We start from the raw sequence: 22,255 nt of genomic DNA, 5'->3' as shown, positions 1-22,255 counted from the left end.
GACCCGACATCGCTGGATCCAGGGCCTTCATTCGTAAGAAACATTGTCACTCTTGCATTGATTGATGTGTTGGGATTTTTCAAAATTGATCATAGGTGGCAAGATTAGCTTAAGATAAGTCTTAAAGCTTTCCAAGAAGTTGACAATTGTCAAATCTTTCAAGTCCATTACTTCCTGATGAATTAATATCTTTCCTTCCATGATATCAAAGCAAGCATCATCATTCCATTCCATTTTTCTTAACTGTTCTCCCTTTTCTCTTTGTTTCTTTCAATAAATCCTATAAAAAGAACATCAGTTGCCTCTACAATTTTTCATATTTTTGTATAATCAATTTTAGAGCCTCTTTCTCTCTTACTAAAGTAGTAAAGGTATTAATCACGAAGTGGGGACTTAAGTTAATGAGATTGATTCAAACAAGTGTTTCATAATTATTAATAAGGCCAATTCATTAATTATTATCCACATAAATGTAATAGTTAGACTAAGTCGCAAAGGTGGTGCTCGTTTCTTCAGGTAATTTTACCTGGAGGAAATTTTAAAGTTAAATCTACCACAACTTAGATGTTCTGAAAATAAACCTTTTTATAAGGCATATAACATTACTACATATTTATTTATTTAATTATTTTTCTCTTTCTACTGTTTTAGTTGAGTGTTTGATTTGCCTTTATTATCTTCCCCTTTGTATTTCGTTGAACTTCTTGCGAAGAGAAAAGGCTCTGGACATTGTATTTATTGGCAAAAAGACTCCTAGGACTTTGGCACCATCAATTGTACGGTTTGTATTTTTATTTATTATTGTGGATCACTTTTGTACTTATTAACAATGCCTTCAGCTCCTCAGACGCACAGGGTGCGAGGGGGTCATCTGCAATCCTGCCTGCACCCCTCGATAACCTGGTAACATACAGTGCAGTGATGCAAGAGGGCAGCCAATCACCTTCTCAGCAGAACGTATAATCCGCAGCCGTCTTTTCCTGTCCATAACTCTCGCAGTGGTACCCAATTGCGATGAAGGAGTTGATGATGGACTCAACAATGGCCAAGGAGTATATATTTTAGAATAAAATTTATAATTTCTGGAAATAATAATGGGAAGCATGTATCATCCTCACTACATTTTAGATCATATTTTAAGTGTGTACATGGAGGACGGACTGCACATCTCAAACTGGATTTATAAATAAGGAGTAAAATAGAAGTTTCAAATGTTTTATTGTTTTCTAAGTTTGATCAGAGTCACTATTTTACTTTTCTTTTAAATATGTTTTAGCTAAAAAGTAACAATAAATGAGGTAGTCAAGAGGCAGTAGAAACGTAATTAGCAACATTTATCACAAAAGTGTTGATAAGTAAAACGTTCATGCTTCCTGGTGAATCAATAAGTTGCATGGTCATCACTAAACACTACAGAAAATAAAATAAAACACAATTTTGATCCATGTAATATATCCACAAGAATTCAGCTCATGTGTAGGCTTTAAGATTATAATATATTTTTTCAAAAACTAATAGTTTCAGGTTATTTAACACAGGTATTATATGCATGTAGATTAAAGAGACTGTTATATTATCTAGCATGTTTAGAAGTGGTTCATGTGAATCCATTCACATGTCACTCATGACGAATGCGTTTTCTTGGAGATGCTGGTGGATCCAGAGAAAAGGCAGTTGGAGAGATGGGCCTGGATTCAGGGATGTACTCTGACTGATACTTGTCGATGTATGGCTTGGCAACATTCCACACCTGAGTAAAAAACATTAAAGTGAGCTGTTAAATGTCGACACAATAGTGTGATGATATTGAGGTTCTTCCACTTGCCTTTTGGTCAAGAATGAGACGATGCACAGCCTCAATATCTGGAGACATGAACCTGTCTTTGATCCATGGTCTGTTTCCAGCAGAGCAAAAGAGACAGACAGTCGCAAGTAGAGAATCATTAACTACCCAACTCATCATTTCAGTGGATAGAGGGTCTTTGGACCTTGACAAAGTGTGTTTGACTTACTTGACCACACTGCGCACCAGGTCATAGACCTTCTCCAATGGAGTGGTGGTACGAAGAGGACGGAGGAACTCGATACCCTGACAAGCAGCCAGCAGCTCAATAGCTAAAACTGAGCAGACACAGAATGTTCAAAATCATTTTACACATGGAAGTGCATATAGAATGATGAGTAAAAAACTATTTCAGAAAGTTTTATCGAAATTTCCATTTAAACCGGAGTAAAATATTTGAAGAAGGACCAAAGTACATGTCGACCTGCCAAGTGCTTCCTCATGCCACTTTACAGCCGTATTCTTTTAAATGAGATTTATGGATATGCTAGTCCTGGAAAATTATCACTCCGATGCTGTCAATCCTCTGTTTCACGGCTCATTTTCTGTATGATTATTTGTCTAGAATAGCTCTTGTTGTGTCTCTTTCCTGTTTTTTATCTTAACAAAGATAAAATGGACTCAACATACTTAAGGGACTCACCTTGCTCTACATGTTCCACCACTCTGAGCGCCTTCCTGGCTGCCCAGCCGCCCATCGACACATGATCTTCAGTAGCAGCACTCGTGGACAAGGAGTCAACAGAAGACGGGTGACACAAAGCTTTGTTTTCTGAAACTACACACAAGAAAACAGTCAGATCAGACGGTACACAGAGGCTTAGTATATGTGAAGACTGACCAAGCGCAGCTGCAGTACAGTGAGCGATCATGAAACCAGAATTCAGGCCTCCCTCGTTGACCAGGAAAGCCGGAAGCTCGCTAAGAGATGGGTTACACAACCTCTCGATCCTCCTCTCGCTAATAGAGGCCAGTTCATGGACGGCGATGGCCAAAAAATCAAGAGCCTAGTGACAGAGGAAATATTACAAACTTATTCAAGGATTTCTTTTTTAATGTTATCCCATTAACTAGGAATAGGACAAAATCTGCATCACACATTTTGAAACCTCTTAATGGTCTTTGTTCTGGATTTCTATCTTATCTGTTTCCAGTTCATCAACCCTCTGGAAAACCTCTAAAGGAGCATATTTTAGCGTTTACGGCCGGTACCTCTGTAAAAGATGATTCAAGGGCCTGACAAAAATGACTGCATGTTTTTTTTGTCTTTAATTATTCTGGTCCTTTTATGAAAATGGTAAATGGTATCTTTCTATGACTATATCTATTTATTTTCATGGTTCCTATCCCAGCTGCTTTGGGCAAAAGGCAGGGGACACCTTGAACTTACACCTGAAAAATGCAGTCTGTGTGAAGGAGTGTGGGAGTGCCCTGAGTAAGCATAGACATATATACATAGACACCGCATCGAATGCACACGGATGTGTATAAAGCGTCTTGGTACAGTGCCATCAGAGGCAGCGGCGCATTAACAACTGCAGGGAAGGAGATACTTCTCAATCTTAAAATACAATTATTCACTGAATTTTGGAACAGTTTGGTTAGTTCAAACCATCATACAAGTAGCTAAGATACAGACTGCTTGGATAATAATAATAATAATAATAATAATAATAAAGATTCCTTCTGATCATTTAGCAACTATGGCTACACCTTGGATAGTTCCTGGCCATAGAAGCTGCCGTTTGAAATTAATGTTCTGAAAAACAAGCCACCACAAAGTTGTTGACAAATAATAACTTCTGTAATAAGAAGAAGATACTCAAATGCAAGAAAGCTTCAAGCAATAAAGATCAGAATGTTTTTTTGGTTGTTTTGGTTTTATTTATGTCTGTCTGTCTATCTAGCAAACAAACCCTGTGAAAATAGCAAATGACAAATGAGCGATTAGTGATATAGACGTAATGCACTGTCGGAGCAAGTGGCACTGTTCCAAGGCGTCTATGTATATATATCTATGTGAGTAAGCCCTTGCAAGCAAGGAGAGAACATACCAACTCATCACAACAAGGAAGCACATTGCCACAGGTCTTTACATATGGTAGGTGCCATGATATCACTTCCTCATGTGTGCATGGATGTAGACAATTAGTTAGAAGGATGGTTCATTGTAAGTCTTTGACTTCATTTTTTTTTTAGGTTTTTCTTCTTTTTTTCAAGCGTTTTTTTATTAATTAAACTTAGTTACTAACCTTTGCTGGGTATTCTCCATGAAAATTACCACCAGATATAGTCTCACCCCTTTCTGCAAACACCATCTTCATCCGACTGTTAAGTATTCTTAACTGTTTAAATTTCAACAGGGCTCTAGGTACATGTGTACAACACCTTTGATTAAGAACATATTTCCTCCCCAAATAGTGAAGGATACCGGGTTATCAGTGGCACTGTTGATTTCAGTGTTGATGATGTTCTGGACAAATTTGATTGTGTCAGTGGCGATTCCATGAACCTACAATTGAGGAAATCAGAAAAGTTACAGCAGTAATCATTGGTTGTAAAAGACTAACATTTATGGTACCGATTGTAGATCATGAGGTTACCTGAGGACAGCAGCGCATTGTATAAGCATCCTGGACTCTGTCACAGAAGCGATGACTCTCTAGGAGAAGAAGCATGACAGTAGGGTTTAGTGAAAAGACATGAGCATGAACCTGAGTAAGTAAGTAAGTAGTTGAGTTGACACGATGGAACATCAAATCTTAAACCCACTCAAGTCCTGCCGCTTTCCTCTGATGTTCTCTCAATGATATTTAGCATTCTGCTTGGCTAGATTTGTTTGCTTTTTCATCCTGAGGTGTTTGCCCAGGTTGTCCTGGACATCTTTATGAACTCTCAAGCAAGTCCTGTCTCTCTTGTTTTTATAACTGAACTTGGACGTTCCACAACTACCAGTATCAATGTCACCTGCCCACTTGTCTGTTTAGTTATTTTTTTGACTTGTGAATTGTTTCCCTTTCATAGGAAATGTTGTTACATTTTGGATAGGTTGTGTATAAGGTTAAAAAATCTATATGGGGGTTGATTGGCAGAAATCTGAAACCCCACATTTTTATGAAATGTATTGCACCAAATAAGTAAGTAAGATTCAGTCATTTGTGATCTGGTGGTTCTAGTGCTGACCTGCGATCTGGGACGGATGATGGTCAGAATCTAAAAGCGACCGAAAGCGTTGGGCCACTTCAATCTGGCCTGGATGTGGCCGTAGTGTGTGAATGTCTGTGTCAGAAAATAGAATAAAATAAATGCATTATTGATGGAACATTAAACCTTAAAGCAAGTCGTATCTTCTCTGATCCTCACCGCTATCAAAGGCCTTTGTGGTTCCCTTCAGAACCTCCAGAGTGAGAGCAGCTATGATGTCAGCTTGCTGGGCAATGGCCTGGGCTCTTTCGACAGCCTCTGCCCCCAGTGATGTGATCATCTGGGTCCCATTGATCAGAGCTAGACCCTGTAAGAGCGAGACACATAGAGGTAGGTCAGGGTAGGTCAGGGTGGGTCAGGGTGGGAGGCCAGCAGTTGATAAGTGGGTTGATAACTACTCCAGTGTTTGAACCAGTGTTTTTGTATGATAATAGATTCTCTTTGAACTTGCTGGGTCAAAAAGCTGCTTCTGTCTGATCAAATATGCATAGGCACCAAACATTACCTCTTTGGGCCTCAGTGATATTGGCTTCAGTCCATGGGCCTCCAGGACCTAGTCATAGAAGAGAGGAAAACATGCCAAGAGGTCAAGGGACGTCGTAGGTAAACATGTTTCCCTTTTGAACCTTGCAACATCAATGAAACACATGCGTCACTTTTGTTTTACAAGTATACTTCTTACATATTTGGCGTCGGCCCATCCGCTCTTGGGCGACCACATTTTACCCTCTCCCATCAACCCTAGTGCCAGGTGAGAGAGAGGGGCTAGATCCCCACTCGCACCCACTGTCCCCTTCTCGGGAACGAAAGAGAGACAGGAAGCTGCAACAGGACCACAGTTTAAGATGACTGATCGGCTGAGGTAAGATTGGGATTATTGTACCATTAAAGGCCTGGATCATGGCTAAAAGTGTCTCCAAAGAAATTCCACTATGCCCTTTTGCAAGAACGTTGATCCGCAGAGCGAGCAGCATACGCGTTCTCTCCGGACTTAGTGGGTTTCCCACACCTAAACACACAACACAAGCAGTTACAAAAAACAGGCAAGGTCTAAACCAAGACATAAAATCTGACATGTTACCTGCTGAGTGTGATCGCACAAGGTTCTCCTGCAGCTCCCTTCGAACACACAGTTAGGGACACATAAAATGTAGAAATATTCAAGCTAAATAAATAATTTGAATAATAGGTTGGAAAGCCTTACTTGAGCTTGCTTACTGGAATAACAGTCCGCGCAAACTTGCCAAAACCTGTTGTGATACCATAAACGACTGAGGGCAGAGATAGACACTATTTTTAGACATGGGTTGTTTCATCCAGTGAAATTTCTTTGCAACAGTTGTAAGAGAGGAAAATACCTTTGTTTTCTTTAACAATTCTGTCCAAAAGCTCTCGGGATTGCACAACCTTCATCTCTGCCTCTGCTGTCAGCTGGAATCAATATCCCAAAAAAGGGTAGTTGTTTACAGATTACCAAAGAACGGTAGCTTCAACATGCACAGCTGCCACTACCTTTATCTTGTAAAGTCCTCTGCCCAAGTTAACCAGATCAGTCGACGTCAAGCTGTTGCCATCCAAGGCAAGAAACTTAAATCGTTGAACAATAAAACAGTCAAGGTTTGCAGATGTTACAGTTATACTAAAGTCCTAGTACAATAATAACTTTTTTGTGATTAGTTCATTTGAAGGGGCAAATGGAATGTTCCTCATAAACCACTATACACATCCACAGCTAGTCAATTAATTATACTAATTAATGAATAGTTATACGTAACTGTGACTTATAAATGAACTGTAAATGTACTTACCTCTCTAGGTTCTCTGTAAGCTGCTGTTCTGTATTAAATCATCATTGAGGAAACATCAATCCAACTTTATGCTTCAGAATCTTCGTAAATCATAGTTAACATTTTTGATTCTAGTACTTTTAAGCAGCAAGCAAATTAAGGATACAGATGAGACACTCCAGGTTGGCAAGGAATAAAGTCAGGAGACATGGTGTCTCCTTCAATAGCTGTAGGGAAATGGCAAATATTCACTTTCCGGTTCCGAATTTGTCTTGCATGATAATACTTTAAATTAGAGAGCTATTATTTCTGAAACTACCAAGCTCAACGAAGTCATTATCCTCCAGGACATCGTCAATGGTGTCGTCTGTGTCCAGCAAGCCCAAATTCTGACACCTGCGCACCAAAAACCGTGTGTCCTTCACATCGACGATACCTCCGTTGTCCGGTTTGTTCTTGATGTACCGCTTGAGAGCCTCCTGTCCGAGCCACCGGATGGTGTTGGTGGTGTCTCGGCAGGGCACAGCCAGCCACTCATCTCGGATGTGGACCGTAAATCTAGGCATTGTACTTTCAACCAAACTCTGCAGCAGTGACCGTGGCGATGCATCACAGAGGCATCGTTATTAAGAGGCTAAAGTTCAGCAGCCAATCAGGGAGCGAGGCCTTGGCCACGCCCCTGGGACTACTGACCCCAAGCATGGATATACTAAAATCCTTGTTGCTCACACAAACCCTAAAACACCAATTAGCTTTGACACATACATTTCTTATATAATGTGTCATATAGGTGGTTGAAGCTGGAATATTAAAATAGAAGTAGACTTTATTCCCATACACTAACACAATGGGACTAGAGCATCATCAATAAAAATGATAAAAGAAAGTATATCAAAACATGCAAATCAAACACAGAAGTGAAGTGAATGTGATTATTATATAAAGATTTATATATTAAATACATTTTTCACATTTGAGGTATCAATTCATTCTCAAATTTATGAAGTCTGTTCTTGAATCTCTTTGTCCTAGTTCTCCTTTTGGGCTCAAGCAGTAATTTATGATTGCTTTAGCTCTGCTGAGACAACGGGAGGGGTAGATGTCGATCAGGGAGGGGAGAGAACTGTCAATGATCTACTGAGCTGTTACAACTCTCTGCATCCTCTCCCTGACTAGGGGTGTGTATTGGCAAGAACCTGTCGATGTTGTAACATCAGGTACGGCAGAAGAGGAGGGGACATTTTGATAGAGGTGTTTCAACAATAAAGTCGCCAAACTCACATGTTTATCATTTCTGTTGTGGCTCAATGTTGAAGGTATTTTGCTTTTGCAATTTCTTCGATGTTTGAATTTGTTGTGAGCTTTGTCATCCATCAGAACTCCGGCCCCTCCCCTGCTTGAAAGTTGCTCTTTGCTTAAAAGCTGCACCATATGCATTCCTCCACGTGTTTTCCATGATGAGGGTGTGTCTGGTGCGCAAAAAAAAAAACTAAATCAAAACTAGTGTCTTCTTCAGCCGTAAAATATTTCTCCATGTCTGTAACTTTTTTTTCGTTTAGTGCAAGTGGGGCCCCTGGTGGCTGTTGGTCACTAAAAATCTATATAGTGCGTGGGGAAAAAGTACAACTTATATTACAAAACTACGTTACATTCACGAGTTTAATTTTCACTGGTAGACTGGAGCATTTGAAGTGGCTTTTACAGAATAATTAATAAAATAGAATTTGTATTATTTGAATAGAGACAAAAATTCTAAATCAAAGGAGGTAGTGATGGTCTGATGAAGCTTTATTTTTAGTCCACTAGATGGCGGTCTCTGCACTATTTTCCTAACTGTTGTAATGAAACTTCTGATGGCGCCACCTACTGACCTCTTAATTACATTACACTGCAAATGTATTTCTGAGACAGTGGTTCAAAATCAGTTTATTCACACACGTGGAGCAGAAGGGCAAAAGCTCGCTTGATCTTGATTTTTTAAACATGCAAAATGTCTCATGCCCAGACATACATACACATGCAACCACATAAAGGGGCGGTATAGATGAATAAATATTGTCATATATTATGTGATAAACATGATGTAAAGGATGGTATCTATTGACATTGACTGTCTATGCAAGTCAATGTAAACTCTCTATTCTCAGAAGAAACAGTAACCAACACAAACTAGATGGTTGTTTCTTTTGTGTCTTCAAATTTTTAAGGCTTGACTTGACTTTTGAATGCATTTAATTAAACAAAAAAAAAGTGGTACTTTTATATTGCAGTCCACCGAAACCGTGTTTAATGAATAAACAAAGGTGTTTTGAAATTAGACAGTTCCCTCTTGTGGTTTTAAATGGTAGTTGCTGGAAAGAATAGGTTCAATGGTGTTAGTTCATAACATTAGGGGGCGCTATTATCTGTATTTTTTATTTACTGACGTGAACTTGGCCTGCATGAACATATACGATACAAGTGTGGTCAACAATACATCGCTGATGACGTAGGTGCCTCACTCCGCGTCCGAAGAGTTACACTAAACATGCAAATTGTCTAAAAGAAAATACAATACACAATTATTTTTTTTTTGTATTTTTAAATGTAAAACCATCAAATTATTGTTATTTCCGACTCTATGTTGTTGCTTTACAAACGTGTTTTGTGGCAGTGTGGTATTCCGCGAAAAATAAATAAAAGAAATGGATTTTTAATATTTTAGTTTAACTTGTGAGCTACTCGCTACCATGTATCTATCGATAGGTGATGTTTTGATGGTATTATTGTTTTTACTGTTTATCAATTGAAAAAGTGCGTTTTTGTTGCGACACTTCGAGGAACGAGGCAGCCCTGAACTCAACGCTCGAGCTGCGGCCTGGTGATGTCACTTCACGGACGGTGGGAGTTTCTGGTGTCGTGTGTGCGCGCGGACAGAGCTCGACCGTCCGCGGGCAGCAGAGGGAGGAGGAGGGAGCAGCAGTGTGTTGACACAGACGGCAGAGCGCCTGGGGAATGGTCGGGGAGAGGAAGTGAGCCGGCTCTGTGTCTGCTGCTCCAACTTCCTGCTCAGAAAGAGAAAAAAGTCCAGGATCCGATTTCAGTCCAGCTCAGTCGTGTCGAGCCGCAGCAAGCATGGAAAAACAAGGTCCGGCAGAACCGTAGACTTCCACGCAGAGAAAACAACGTCGCAGGTAAACTAACTTTGTTCGACATGTGACTTTAAAGTTGCCGTGTTTAGACTCTCGGCTGGTGTTGACAGCGACTTGGGAAAAGTAGAAAGACTTTTTGCTTCCGGTACTGAACGCGAGAGATAGTTCGAGGGAAACACGGTTTACGGAACCTCGAGACGTATGCAGATGCTTTTGTTTCGGGGCCGCTGTTGGTTCTGCTGCCAGCAGGAAGAGAGAGCAGCTTTAGTCATGGCTCAGTAATGTCTGCACACACACACCGTCTAATCTCATTAGGAGTTTCCGTTCAGCAGACACACAGCACGTCTTTGTGCCGAGCATCCCCGAACCAAAACCACCACAATGTCCCTGTGATAGTCCTGGAAAGAGAGAGCCATGTCCGCCGTGTCAAGAGTGCTTGTCATCGCGACTGTTTGATAGTCCGCCGAGGTTTCTACATCCTGTTTGCCAAAGGTGACAGTTGGTCGGATCACTTGGGTCCTTTGTGTCGGTGCGGTGGTTCTGGTGCTGTTGGACTTCATCTTGTCTGCTGCCTCACTTATCAAATCCTTTTATTAATCACACCATTGTTTACGTCCCAACAGGCCCTAACTTGACCTTTGGTGTCCCTCAGGGATCGTCACCAGGTCCTGTTAGGATGTCACATATATTGGTTTCCATTCTGGTTATGAGTTAACTGTCTTTAATAGGTTTAAACTCAAAGTCAAAGATTCTCTACTTTTACTTTTGGTTTATCTTTCAAACTTTTCCTCTTGTAAAAAGATTTTGTAGCTTCATATTTAAACATTTTTAAAGGAGTTCAAGATAATGATTGCGTCGAGACTGTATAGAAAAGCAAATTCAAACAGAAAAGCACAAGAGATGATTTTTATTGTCGTCTGTCTTAAGACGGAGCAATTCAAGTTCAAAATGAAGGCGACGCTGTGATTTCAACACTTCAGACGGCAGTCGGTGTCAGTCAAACAAATGTTTTCTAGAGCTCCAGACAGAAAAACAAACTTCTTAAATAATGACAGCGTATCTGTGTGTATTGTGTATTTTTAAACTCCAGTCTGGTTAACTCAAACATAATTTAATATAATTTATAATAGCACATTTCTTCATAAATATTTATAGTGGGTTATAACTGTGTATTCAACTATGATACTACCATGTTGAAAAAATGATTAGAGAAGTCTTAAAGTTTTATTAACAACACTTAATTCAATTCATATTTTTCATGATTTATTTAAAGTCACTAACACGAGTGCTTGCTTTAAGCACACTTTACTATCTATAACAAATGTTAATGTCAATTTAAGTTTTCCTAATGTTGTGTAGAAAGTAAGAAAAAACAATCACACTTTTAACATAGTTTCTTTGAAAACGTTAAAAAAAAACTTTTTCTTTATCATAAAACATTTCTGTAAAAAGTAACACTCATGTTATTACTATTGTTTTTGACCTGGAGTTAATGTCCTGTATGACGGTGCTGAAGTAAATCAACTTCCTGATAAGAAATGAAAAGGCATTAACAATGATTCAAATCCAACTTTATCAACACTACTCGGCTCACGTTGGCACAGCTGAACAGCAAGGGTGTGTGAAAGTGTTTACAAGCAGAAAGTGCTCAAGTGACATGGAGGAGAGTTGAGAGGACAGTGGCGTGATCTCTTGACCTGACCCACTGTGGAGGGAAGTGTGCTGGACTGGTGGAAACCCTCCCCTGCTGTGCGATCTCCTCCGGGCTCTTCATTTGTCCTTGGAAGTAGAATAGGAGGAAGTCCTGACTCTGACAGCTTTGTGGTTTCACATGACAGATAGAAAACTCAGGGGAGAGTGTGTGTCGGAAATGAGTCCAGTCTTTTCTATCCGTCTTTTCTATCTGTCTTCTGGGTCGGTGCCGCCACAGGATGCAGTTCAAAGGTCAGCGTGTTTGTTGCCTCCACTGAAGGTGTAGTTTAACAGTTTCAATCAAGGAATGTTCTGTCAAACCATCAACACTTTCACTGTATTTCAGCTACAACAATCTTTGGTCTCATGAGCTCCGCTTGACCAGCAGAGATAATATATAATATAATATATAAGATAATATAACGGTGCTGGCCTCTCTTTTATACTTGTGTATATGCAGTGGTCAGTACCAGCAATCGTGGTCCAAAGAAGACATGATTTATCATGTTTTAAAAATAAGCTTAATCGTTTACAAAAGTGTAAATGTGCAATTATTTATGGTGTTTACTATAACGCACAATAATCTATATTTATTTATGCTATAATTGATCATTCATTAGTTCACACTGCTCGGTTGCAAACATTTTATTGATGCATGTATCATCAGACCTATTTCTGTGGCCCTCATAAGGACAAACTCAGTGAGGGTTGTTTTGTTATTCATTAGCTCAACTGACTTTCTCTGTGTTTTATTCTTTTAATTTGACATTTTACCCTAAAAATTCTTCAAAGAAAATGTGAAAATATATTTAGGTTTTATATGATATTTAGATGTAAAAAAAATAACCTTTTTTAACATTTAAATTAAATCTACGAGCCAATAACTAACATATAAAACAACACATTTTATTTTATATTTATATTTTATATATTTATATTTATATTTTATTTTCGTTTTATAATTTGATGCCATAAATATACAATTTACTTTCAGCATTTTATATTTTTTTCTGTTTTGTCTTCTCTCAACAGAACATTTGTATACGTCACAGTACAGATTGGAATTCTAATTTTCAGATCCCGATACAGTAGTAGGATTCCAATCTGTACTTGTAGGATTCCAGATCCTGCTGGATTCCAATCTGTGTTTTGACATATACATCCCTTGCTTCTTCTCTCTTCTCAGACCCTCAGTCGTAGTGTTAATGATGTCTCTACTCAAAGAAAATGGCATTCACAACCCTGACAAAACAATGAAAAGCCCTTTTTTGTGTTTGTCATCACACCGCTAGATGTCATTGTACTTTCTGCATTTGTACAGAGCTGTAACTGTCTCAGTGTGTTGACTCGACCCTCCGTCTGAGATCCTCGGCAACGATCGACTTTTACGACTGACGCAGTCAACAAGTCTTTTTTTCCTGATCAAACTGCGATGACTCGCTCATCAATTATTTGCCGATTCAATTTGATTGAATTGTTTTAGGACGACTGGTGTTACCCGTCTGCCCTCTGGGTTCCTGTGCTAGCAGACAGACGGGAGCTGCCAGGCAGCACATTCCTCTATTAGAGGAATAACCCACCCCGGGCCGTCTCACTTCCTGTGGAGAGAGGGCCAGGTTGAACCGCAGCATATTTCTTGCTTGAGCTGTTGTTCCTCCTCATGTTTTTTTCCCTCTGCCGCTGCAACATTATGCTACACGCTCGAACACACACCTCTATTCATCAGCCTAGCTCGTCCTCACACCAGCCGGGATGAGAGTGTGAAAGGTGGGGACGAGGCTTGGCAACATTTTGACGTCAGGGTTTGGCGAGGAGCTCCTGCACGCGTCTGTGTTGCTAGATAAAGGTCCACAGATGTGTAAATGAGCTCATTCTGAGGGTTGTAAGTGTGAAAGTGGAGGTTCAAGGTGAAGGAGGTCTAACAGTGTCCCCCCCACATGTTTCTGGAGGTATGGACAGCGCCATCACCCTGTGGCAGTTCCTGCTGCAGCTACTGCTGGACCAGAGTCACAAACACCTGATCTGCTGGACGTCCACGGACGGAGAGTTCAAGCTCCTGAAGTCGGAGGAGGTGGCCAAGCTGTGGGGGCTGCGCAAGAACAAGACCAACATGAACTACGACAAGCTGAGCCGAGCGCTGCGCTACTACTACGACAAGGTACCTTTGATGCTCACAATTCTTTATCAGTTCAGAAACACAAACCTATTCTTTGAAACGGTCATCATTAACCAACTCACTTTTTTATTATCTCGCTTTTATTATCATCTTAAGTTCTGGCTAGTCCAGATCTCTAGTCAATACCAAGTCAGAACCAGCAACATTTCTGCTGTGATGCTGCTAATTGGGTCAATAGAAGGTTACAGGTTAAAATTAAATCAAGGTCAGCCAAAAACGTAGATTGGATTAAGAAAAAGCCTTCGTTTAAGAGCTTATTGTAATTGTAGTTACAGTTTTAAGTTGACTCTTAAAATAAGTAATTTTTCAGGCAGTTGATTTTGCACTGAAAACCAAATAAATAAAATAACTAACTTCACAAAACTAGTCATTCGCTCTGTCAATGTACCTCTGCACACACAACCGTAAATACAAGAATTTCCCCAAAAGAGATTTTTAATTTTCCTCCTATTGAACAAAAATGGTCAAGATCCACTGAGCTGTCATACTTGTCTCCTGCGCTTCTGTTGTTTGTGTTTCAAAATGTTTAAAACGTACATCAAAATAAACATATATTTTCATCTGGAAAAATACATTGTTTAACCTGTTTTACTTTTTCAAAACTTGACAACAATGCACAAACTAAAATGCTGACATTATTAATTCAACCACTATATGAAACAACACGTCACATTTCTCGATAACACGACATGCAATACTGTGGAACCTTTAAGAACAATAAGAAAAAATGTTTTTGTGTTGTTCTTTGTTTGTTTTTGTGTAGAACATCATCAAGAAAGTGATCGGACAGAAGTTTGTCTACAAGTTCGTGTCCTTCCCCGAGATCCTGAAGATGGACCCCCAGACGGTGGAGATGGCTCTGGCCTCGGGGAGGTTTCCCCCGCAGGAGGGCGACTCACCTGAGCTGGACGTGGAGGAGGAAGAGGAGGAGGAGCCAGAAGAGGAGGTACACCGGAGGTCTCTGTCGGCTCTGGAGGCTCAGCAGTGTCGCAACGACTACCTGCGCTCGGGCCTCTACTCCTCCTTCAGCATCAGCTCCCTGCACAGTCAGTCCAAGCTGCTCCGAGCTCTGAGGGAGCAGCAGGAGGAGTCGCGATCCGTCATCCGCTTCGGCACCAACGAGAGGAGCGCCTCGCCCTCCACTACAGAGCCCTACATCAGACCCCCCCATCGCCCACCTCACTCCCCCACACCCCCTCCATCCCAGCCCAGCCAGAGCTGGAGTCCTGCAGTCAAAGAGGAGCAGGAGGAGGACTCGGACCAGAGCGCTCAGCCGCTCAACCTGTCCTCGGGGCACAGGGAGCGGGCCCTGCATCCCCCGGACAAGAGGAGGAGCAGCAGCAGCAGCAGCAGCAGCAGCAGTAGTAGTGGCAGTAACCATGGAGACAGACTCCCACCTAAAAGCAAAAAGCCTAAGGGGCTGGAGATCTCTGCGCCATCCCTGCTGCTGGCAGGAAGTGACATCGGGTCGATTGCCCTCAACAGTCCTGCCCTGCCGTCAGGCTCGCTCACTCCGGCGTTCTTCACTGCACAGGTGAGCTTTCTGGTCACCGCTGAGTTCTAGTGTTGTTAAATTACTGGAACATGTTGACGTGTTATTTAGGTCAAGTTAAGTTAACAAGAGTGTGGATCGTCCTGGTGAAGTTGTGAAGTATGTTGGGGTCTTGTTCCAGAGTGAGGGAAAAGCGAATATGGATGAACTGAAGGATACAAGTGGCTGAAATAAGACTCGAAGTAGAACCACTGCTCCTCATGACGAGCCAGTTGAAAGGCTATGAGACACTTTAAGGTCCTGCAGAAGTATCAAGGGCACATTTTAAAAGCCACAGGAAGATGTTGATGCTATAGTTACAAACTTTGGACTCTTACACGAGCTCAGCTGTAGATCATCATAGAGACACAGCTTGGTGATAAAACAATATCCACAGAAACCAATTTGAACAGTTGGAATAAATGTTCAGTCACCAGCACGCTTCACAGTCTAATACAGAAAAGTCTTATTTTTTATAATTCATATCAGCTTCTGTCTGTGGCCTGGTGAACCACTGACGGGCAGAGCTGGATGATGTCATTGCACTTTCTGACCCAGATCAGCAAGTCTGACTGTTGAAAAACATGTAAACCTCATGTGTTCGTGTTAACCACTTCATCCGAGTGTTCTTCATGTTGAGTGTTACAACTTTCACGTTGCTTGATTCTATGCGAGTTACTACTCTTGTAGGCAGCAGAGGAGTAGAGCTGTGTCCTCCACTCTCCTCAGTACAATCCCAAGTGCTTTTCTAGTCGAGGGTCATGTGGCAAGTGTAGACCTCCACCGTCCCAGTGCACGTCTCTCACCATCCGAGAGGACCAGTTTTAAAAGACAATGAATATAGATGGGGGAACTTCCCTACCACGGCTTAATCACTTTCTACCAAACTAAGAATTTCATCCTGCTGTTTATGCTGGTTAAAATTAAAGAAACAACAAACACCGGTGAAGACTTGACCTCCTAGGCTGAGGTGGAAATACAGTTTGTAACAGCACTGTTGAGTTTTTTAGATTTATTTTAGGCATAAATGTTTAAAAAACAACCATATTATCTATAGTTATCCTAATTTTAGTATCATATGCATTGAGAACGTAAGAAGCTCAATTTAAAGGCCCTAGCTTTTGTTGGCTCCTTCTATTGTCAGACCTGCTATGACTTAAGTTGCCAAATTACTGCTTGTGCATGTACATTTCTACATGTGGTTAAGGCTCTTGTTGTGTCCGTTTCTGGTTGAAAGTGAAAACATTCTCTCAGTACTTGGTCACATGACATTCACAGACTCTCCAGGCAAAGGTATGTAGCAATAAAAGTAATAATTTACACTCCTAGTAATAAAATAATAAAATAACAGCCAGAGACTTCTACTATGTGGGTCATGAAGCATCAAAATTGAAGCATCATTTCAGAAATATTAAACAATAATAAAAATAATGTCAAAGTTTTACATATAGTTGCTTTAAGAAAATACAAAAAAGTTCTCTAATGGTCTTAATTTTACATGGATTTTTGTCTTATAGTAAAATAATGAGTAATAAAATATATTTATAGACAAATATGAAACATCACTAGAACAAAAAGATCATTTGTCTATTTATTTATGATAATCAAATATCTGAACTTGACCTTAATATGTGTCCAGGTTTATGGTGTTTATTTTAGTCACCTTGTTTATTTTTATCTATTAATTATCATTTGTTTTCTCCGTCATTGAACGTTTCATTCGTTCCTAAACAGCTATTAAAGTACGAGAAATGGATCATGACATAATCGCTCGCGTGATCAGTCATCCCAAATGAAGAGAATGAAATGCTGTATCAAAATTAAGATCCCATGTCAGTAGATCTAACATTATGACCTGCTAGCTGTGCTTCAATCTCAGCATTATAGTTTCCAGTAGTCCTGGTGTGAGTCGCTGGTTGTCACGGCGACGATGGTTACGGGGTGGACAGCACAATCTTGTCTCGGTGAAGTCTTCAAACACATCATCTCTCTGCCGGTCGGAGTCAGAAAAACAAGAGATTAGGAAAGGTTCGGCCCGTCAGACCGGCGAAAGGCGGAAAGGGCCCTAAGTGGTGCCATATGGCCCAATAATTCCATTAATAACGAGCCGGGTCGCTCCACAACACTGGCTCGCTTCTCTGAGGTGACACAGAGGAAAAGTGGGGGAGGGGGAGACGACCAGGGGAGAGCAGGAGAAATTGATTTCATATGTTTGCTCTGGAGCTGGCGTTCCAATCAACAACATCCCCCACCGTCCCCGCCGCTCTCCCAACGTCACCCCGCTATTCCAGGGGAGAAACCACAGACTTCCTTCCTGCTCCTTCACTTTGTTTTTCCAAACGCCAAAAACTGTCGTTTAGCTTTGGCTGCATGTTTTTTATTAGCCCGGAGTCTGTTCGTGCCCTCACTCCTCTCTCCCTCTCCCTCTCTCTCTTTCTCCTTCTCCTCACAGACGCCCTCCGGTCTGCTGCTGGCCCACAGTCCGCTCCTGTCAGGAATCCACTTCTGGAGTAGCCTGAGCCCCGTCGCCCCGCTCAGCCCGGTCCGGCTGCAGGGCCACAACTCTCTGTTCCAGGTGAGTCTCGCTCCACGGGGACCGTCGGTGACTCTGCCTCCGCCTGCTCCTGCTGTTTGATTCCTACATCTCTACACACACGTTTTGCTTCCAGGCCGCCGTGTGTGTTCTCGGCACTCGCCGCACTCGCTCCAAGAGGTGACGTCACCCTTGGATTCGACCTTGCTCATGGGCTTTTTAAGCGGAATCAGACGAAATGATGCTACATTGTTGAACACGAGTTTCGTTTGAGCAACACATTCAACACTTCTTTGAAGTCATTACAACTATATGACTCACAAAATAAGTCAAATAGTAACACAATCACCAAATGAAACACAAACTTGTTGCCTCTGCTAAGGCAGCTTCAAAGATCCAAACACTGAAAAGTTCAGAGGTCGCAAAAGGTGGAAGAAGGATGTAAATAAACAGCACTCTGCTGTGTAAATGTCAAACATAGTGTTGCAGTTCACTGCGCTCTTTCTTCCTCCTCTCATCCTCTAGTGGTGACGTCATCCTCACTTTCACCCTGTTATTCTGGTTTCATCTCATTTGCTAACGAGTAAACACATGCGCCCCTAGAGGTGTCTCCCGTTAGTGCACCCAATGAGACTTCCTGTTTTTTTTTAATATTCTGCATGAGTTGGATCAATAAAGAGTAGTTTTTCAGGCAGCCTACAGGGGGCGATCGACAACAGCTGAGTCATCACTGACTCTTCTACTGAACCTGGTTAAATGTGGCCCCTTAATTGGTCAAGACTTCTAAACCATGGATGCAATGTTGAATTTAGCCATAAGCACAACATACAGCGTCGTATTAAAATAATACATTCTGTTTTAATAATAGATAAAGAATGTAATAAACTGCGCAGGAAGTGAAATAATTTGATTCTGTGCTGGTGAGGTTCAGTGCTGAAAGTGGGACCAGAGTGGTGAGGCTAGTGTCGGTCGGTCAGCAGGTCCATCTAAGGTGTCCTGTTTCAGTGCTGGAGAGGAAATCCTGTCAATACTTCCTGTTTGAACCCTGGGGAGCCGGTCTGAACTGGGCGGACCGGTTTGCAAGCGGCTCACACACACACTCCCCCCCTCCTCCACACACACACACACACACACACACACACACACACACACACAGACGGTACCGGATTCTCTGTGCACAAACAAGGCTGACGGCTGCCTCCGGAGGCGCAGGGAGACAGAGACCAGAAGGAAGAGGCACAATGAGAGCGGAAACCCGAGCGGTGACAACGCTGCGCTGACTAACTCTGCTCCGCTCTCTTCCTCTGCAGTTCCCCAGCATTATCAACGGACACATGCCTGTCCCCCTGCCAACCCTGGAAGGAAGTCCCTCCTCCCTGCTCCTGTCCCCCTCCAGCCACAAGTCCTGATCCCCCATCTGTGGACCGTCTCCATGCATCTCACGTTGAAATGTTTCATCAGCGGCGTCCTCAGCGACAGTATGTGACCTCACTTGTTTTTGCACTTGAGTTGCTGCGTGCTCCGGTGGTTGAAAGCACTTGGTGAAAGTTAAAAAAAGAAGAAAATAGGAAGCCATTTCGCTGCGACCTCTCCGAGACAACGTGGCGTGTTTTGTTGTGACAAACTTTCAGCACATTTCTACTCCGTCTGTCCAGGACGGCATGTAGTCGGCTCTGTTATTCAGCCGGCTGCACATCTGAGCAGAGCTTTGTTGATGTTGTAATCTCTTTTCCACCGGCACGTTCACCTGGACAGGTGGACCAGCATCACTGGATTCAGACAAACGGCAAGATTTGTTGTGTCGTGTGAAAGCAATGATGTAACACCTAAATTTCAGCAACTTATCAAGAGCATTTAAAGATTTTTTTTCCTCCAGTCTGTAGCCTTTTTACATCGAATATAGATGTACAAGAGGCGGCATAGTCTGACCTATTGTAAATGCATACAATAAACCTGCAAAAGAATCCTTCCTTATATAGAACGCACTTACAAAAATGGGATTAAAAAGAAAAAGTTTTATTTTTTTTATCAATTTGACCCAGGCCTAAACTTGGAAGTCTGACAAGCTACCATGCTATCCGAACAATGTTTGTGTCCCTGCAGAGTTGCCGTAGTGATGTAACAAGTGGACGAGAGACTAAAGTAAAGTTGTCTGAGATTACTAAACTATTAGAAGTAGTATTTCTTTGAAATACTTCTTATGCACGCACAGCCATTACATCACCATCAATCCACATTGGTGGTCATAATTATACAGCTAATCTGGCCTTAATCTAAAATATCAAAACAAGGCTGTTGGATTTTTAAAGGTTAAGTAGTTGGTCTGCAAATAAGATGTAGCTTCTTCTATGTGCACCACAACACTCGTGACAAACAAACCTCATCACGTTTGTGCGTTCTGTTCAGGGCTGTCTGTCCATGTCAACGTGGCCTCTGTATGTATTTCTCTGCACTACGCTTCTGATAGTACCGGCTGTGCCTTATTGTTCTATTGTTGTTGGTTTTTCTCCAAAATATTTTGAATGAAGACAAGATTTCAGATCGATGAAAAAACTTTAAAACTTGTAATGTTTTGTTTTTTATACTGGACGCTACAGTTTGTATTCTGTATCTTTTGTATTGTGAATGTCATTTTCAATAAAAGCATTGAATGCTAAAACACGAGTCGACACTGCTGATGTTCAACATTTCTTTTACTCTGGAAAAAGAAAGTTTTGGGGAAAACGTCTGCAATGAAATCCCACACTGATAACAATTATCCACATATGAAGTTAAAGAATATGATACAAAAGTTCTGTGGTAACACTGTTAGACTCAGTTTCACGAGGGGCGGGGCAAGAGGAGGCGAGCGGCGGCTTCCTCGTACAAGATGGTGGCCATGCAACAAGACGCAGGCGTTCCTAGAATAAAGGTCAGTTTGTACGGCGAACAGCGAAGAGGAGGCTCTTTCTTTGTAACAGACAGGTCGTAACAAATGGTGAAAACAAATGATCAGTACTTGAGGTTCTGCTCATCCTTCATCAAGGTGGAATTAAAAATAAAGAACTTAAGAATGTGTTTAACTGTCTGTGTTTAAAGTCCAGAATAGCTCAGTGACCCCATTTACAAAAGTAACATCAGAAAATATAGTTTTTCTCCTTAACAGTGAGCGAAAAAGTGGTGAGGATGAACCCGTGGGGGAGGGGGGAAAAGTCAAATGACAAACCCTTTAGAGTTTACAGGAACTCAGAGTAACTTGGTTCTAAAAGAGTAACCCTAATGGACTGAAGCCGCTGAGCTACTGTCGTTCAGTGTGAGGCGAGGGATTCACAGACCAGTTACACTCCTCTGCTAACAGACTTCTGTGCTCGTCGCCACCAGAACCACATGGAATGATAAACCAGCACGATCATGATTCCACGGCGCTCCCACCAGGAGTGAGAATGAGGAACATACCCCCGTGCACTTCCGAGCTCAGATCCATGTATGAAATGAAACGATGACAAAACAAACACTAAAATACCACCACTTCAAAAAAAAGAAAAGAAAAAAAAGTCTATACACATTGCATGAACTCATTAAAGTGACTGAGCCAGTTAGATTCTAGACAGTAGTCAGGTTTAGCAGCAAATTCTCTTCTTAATAAATATAGATGTACAGTATATAAACGTCTATTCAAGGGCCCACTTCCGGCCAAACCTGCGAGGGGGCGGGGTCACACTGTGGACGAGCACCCAGGCGGGGAAAGTGAAGATGGGGATGGTGATGATGATGCTTCACGCCAACATCCATCCGAGGTCACTGCTCCGACAGCGCGAAGTTAGTCCCCAAATAAAAAAATACAGTCCGGAAAATCTAAAACAGCATGCTCTGGCGTCTGCTCTTGCCGCTCCCTGAGGAAGAAACACAGCGTCAGGCGGAAGAAACAGCGACACGTGATGCTCGTTCAAGCCGTTAGATTCACTTCAATGTAGCTCAGCAACAGAACCGCTGCCACTCTTAACGCTTCACATGTTGACCAGCAGGTGGTGTTATCGTCACACTGCAACCACGCTGCGGTTAAGATCCAACAAAACAACTAACTAGACCATACTTGCCATGAGGTGAGAGGGTTTTTTATGTTGTTCTTCTCTTTACATTCTATCACTAGTGTTGTTCTAACAATCACTTTTTGTTTTCTTTGGATTATTTCTTGTCCCTCAGAATAAAGTAAAAAATATCCACACGGTTGTCTACATTTGTATGGATTTAAAATATACCAATTAACCAATTATATCTTATTTAGTTAATAATAAAATATAAATATTATTAATATAATAAAAAAAAATGATCCGTTTTAGGTTTTCCATCCCAATAATGCATCATAGTAAGACAGTTTC

General features: G+C 41.5%; 3 protein-coding genes across 4 annotated transcripts in view; 1 reads left to right on the top strand and 2 right to left on the bottom strand.

The window, feature by feature from the left end:
* Positions 1-1,201: 1,201 nt before the first annotated feature.
* On the bottom strand, positions 1,202-7,411 carry hal (histidine ammonia-lyase). Its single transcript, XM_087797692.1, has 20 exons — positions 7,154-7,411; positions 7,001-7,061; positions 6,856-6,883; positions 6,560-6,634; positions 6,406-6,478; positions 6,252-6,318; positions 6,129-6,166; positions 5,931-6,056; positions 5,730-5,869; positions 5,553-5,600; positions 5,207-5,354; positions 5,027-5,122; positions 4,447-4,505; positions 4,275-4,355; positions 4,096-4,161; positions 2,685-2,850; positions 2,487-2,621; positions 2,013-2,121; positions 1,826-1,895; positions 1,202-1,750 (listed from the first exon to the last, which is right to left on the bottom strand). The coding sequence occupies exons 1-20, from the start codon at positions 7,398-7,400 to the stop codon at positions 1,619-1,621; spliced, it is 1,965 nt and encodes a 654-aa protein (XP_087653818.1). The 5' UTR covers positions 7,401-7,411; the 3' UTR covers positions 1,202-1,618.
* A 2,353-nt stretch (positions 7,412-9,764) lies between these two features.
* Positions 9,765-19,462, top strand: LOC148073386 (ETS domain-containing protein Elk-3-like). The gene is made up of 5 exons (XM_087797906.1): positions 9,765-10,007; positions 13,607-13,815; positions 14,597-15,367; positions 17,817-17,939; positions 19,208-19,462. The coding sequence occupies exons 2-5, from the start codon at positions 13,609-13,611 to the stop codon at positions 19,304-19,306; spliced, it is 1,200 nt and encodes a 399-aa protein (XP_087654032.1). The 5' UTR covers positions 9,765-10,007; positions 13,607-13,608; the 3' UTR covers positions 19,307-19,462.
* Positions 19,463-20,572: 1,110 nt separating this feature from the next.
* The window catches only part of LOC148073385 (cyclin-dependent kinase 17-like), a 31,034-nt gene continuing 29,351 nt past the window's right edge, over positions 20,573-22,255 (bottom strand). For both annotated transcript variants that reach the window (XM_087797903.1, XM_087797904.1), the window contains one exon: positions 20,573-21,769. In XM_087797903.1, coding sequence (XP_087654029.1) covers positions 21,732-21,769 — 38 coding nt within the window. In that variant the 3' untranslated portion in view covers positions 20,573-21,731. The remainder of the gene's footprint in view (positions 21,770-22,255) is intronic.

Source organism: Callionymus lyra, chromosome 8 (assembly GCF_982586985.1).
Source record: "Callionymus lyra chromosome 8, fCalLyr1.hap1.1, whole genome shotgun sequence".
Lineage (NCBI taxonomy): Eukaryota > Metazoa > Chordata > Actinopteri > Syngnathiformes > Callionymidae > Callionymus > Callionymus lyra.
Note: the sequence above shows the minus strand (reverse complement) of the source record. Positions and strands in the feature narration are given on the sequence as shown.

Excerpts from the sequence above, each read along its gene's own strand:
- hal (XM_087797692.1), bottom strand. The coding sequence starts at position 7,400 with ATGCCTAGATTTACGGTCCACATCCGAGATGAGTGGCTGGCTGTGCCC. Across the intron at positions 6,057-6,128 it reads TGTGCGATCACACTCAGCAG|GTGTGGGAAACCCACTAAGT; the intron begins GTAACATGTCAG and ends TTGTGTGTTTAG. Across the intron at positions 1,751-1,825 it reads GTCTCATTCTTGACCAAAAG|GTGTGGAATGTTGCCAAGCC; the intron begins GCAAGTGGAAGA and ends TTTTTTACTCAG.
- LOC148073386 (XM_087797906.1), top strand. The coding sequence starts at position 13,609 with ATGGACAGCGCCATCACCCTGTGGCAGTTCCTGCTGCAGCTACTGCTG. Across the intron at positions 13,816-14,596 it reads TGCGCTACTACTACGACAAG|AACATCATCAAGAAAGTGAT; the intron begins GTACCTTTGATG and ends GTTTTTGTGTAG. Across the intron at positions 17,940-19,207 it reads GCCACAACTCTCTGTTCCAG|TTCCCCAGCATTATCAACGG; the intron begins GTGAGTCTCGCT and ends CTTCCTCTGCAG.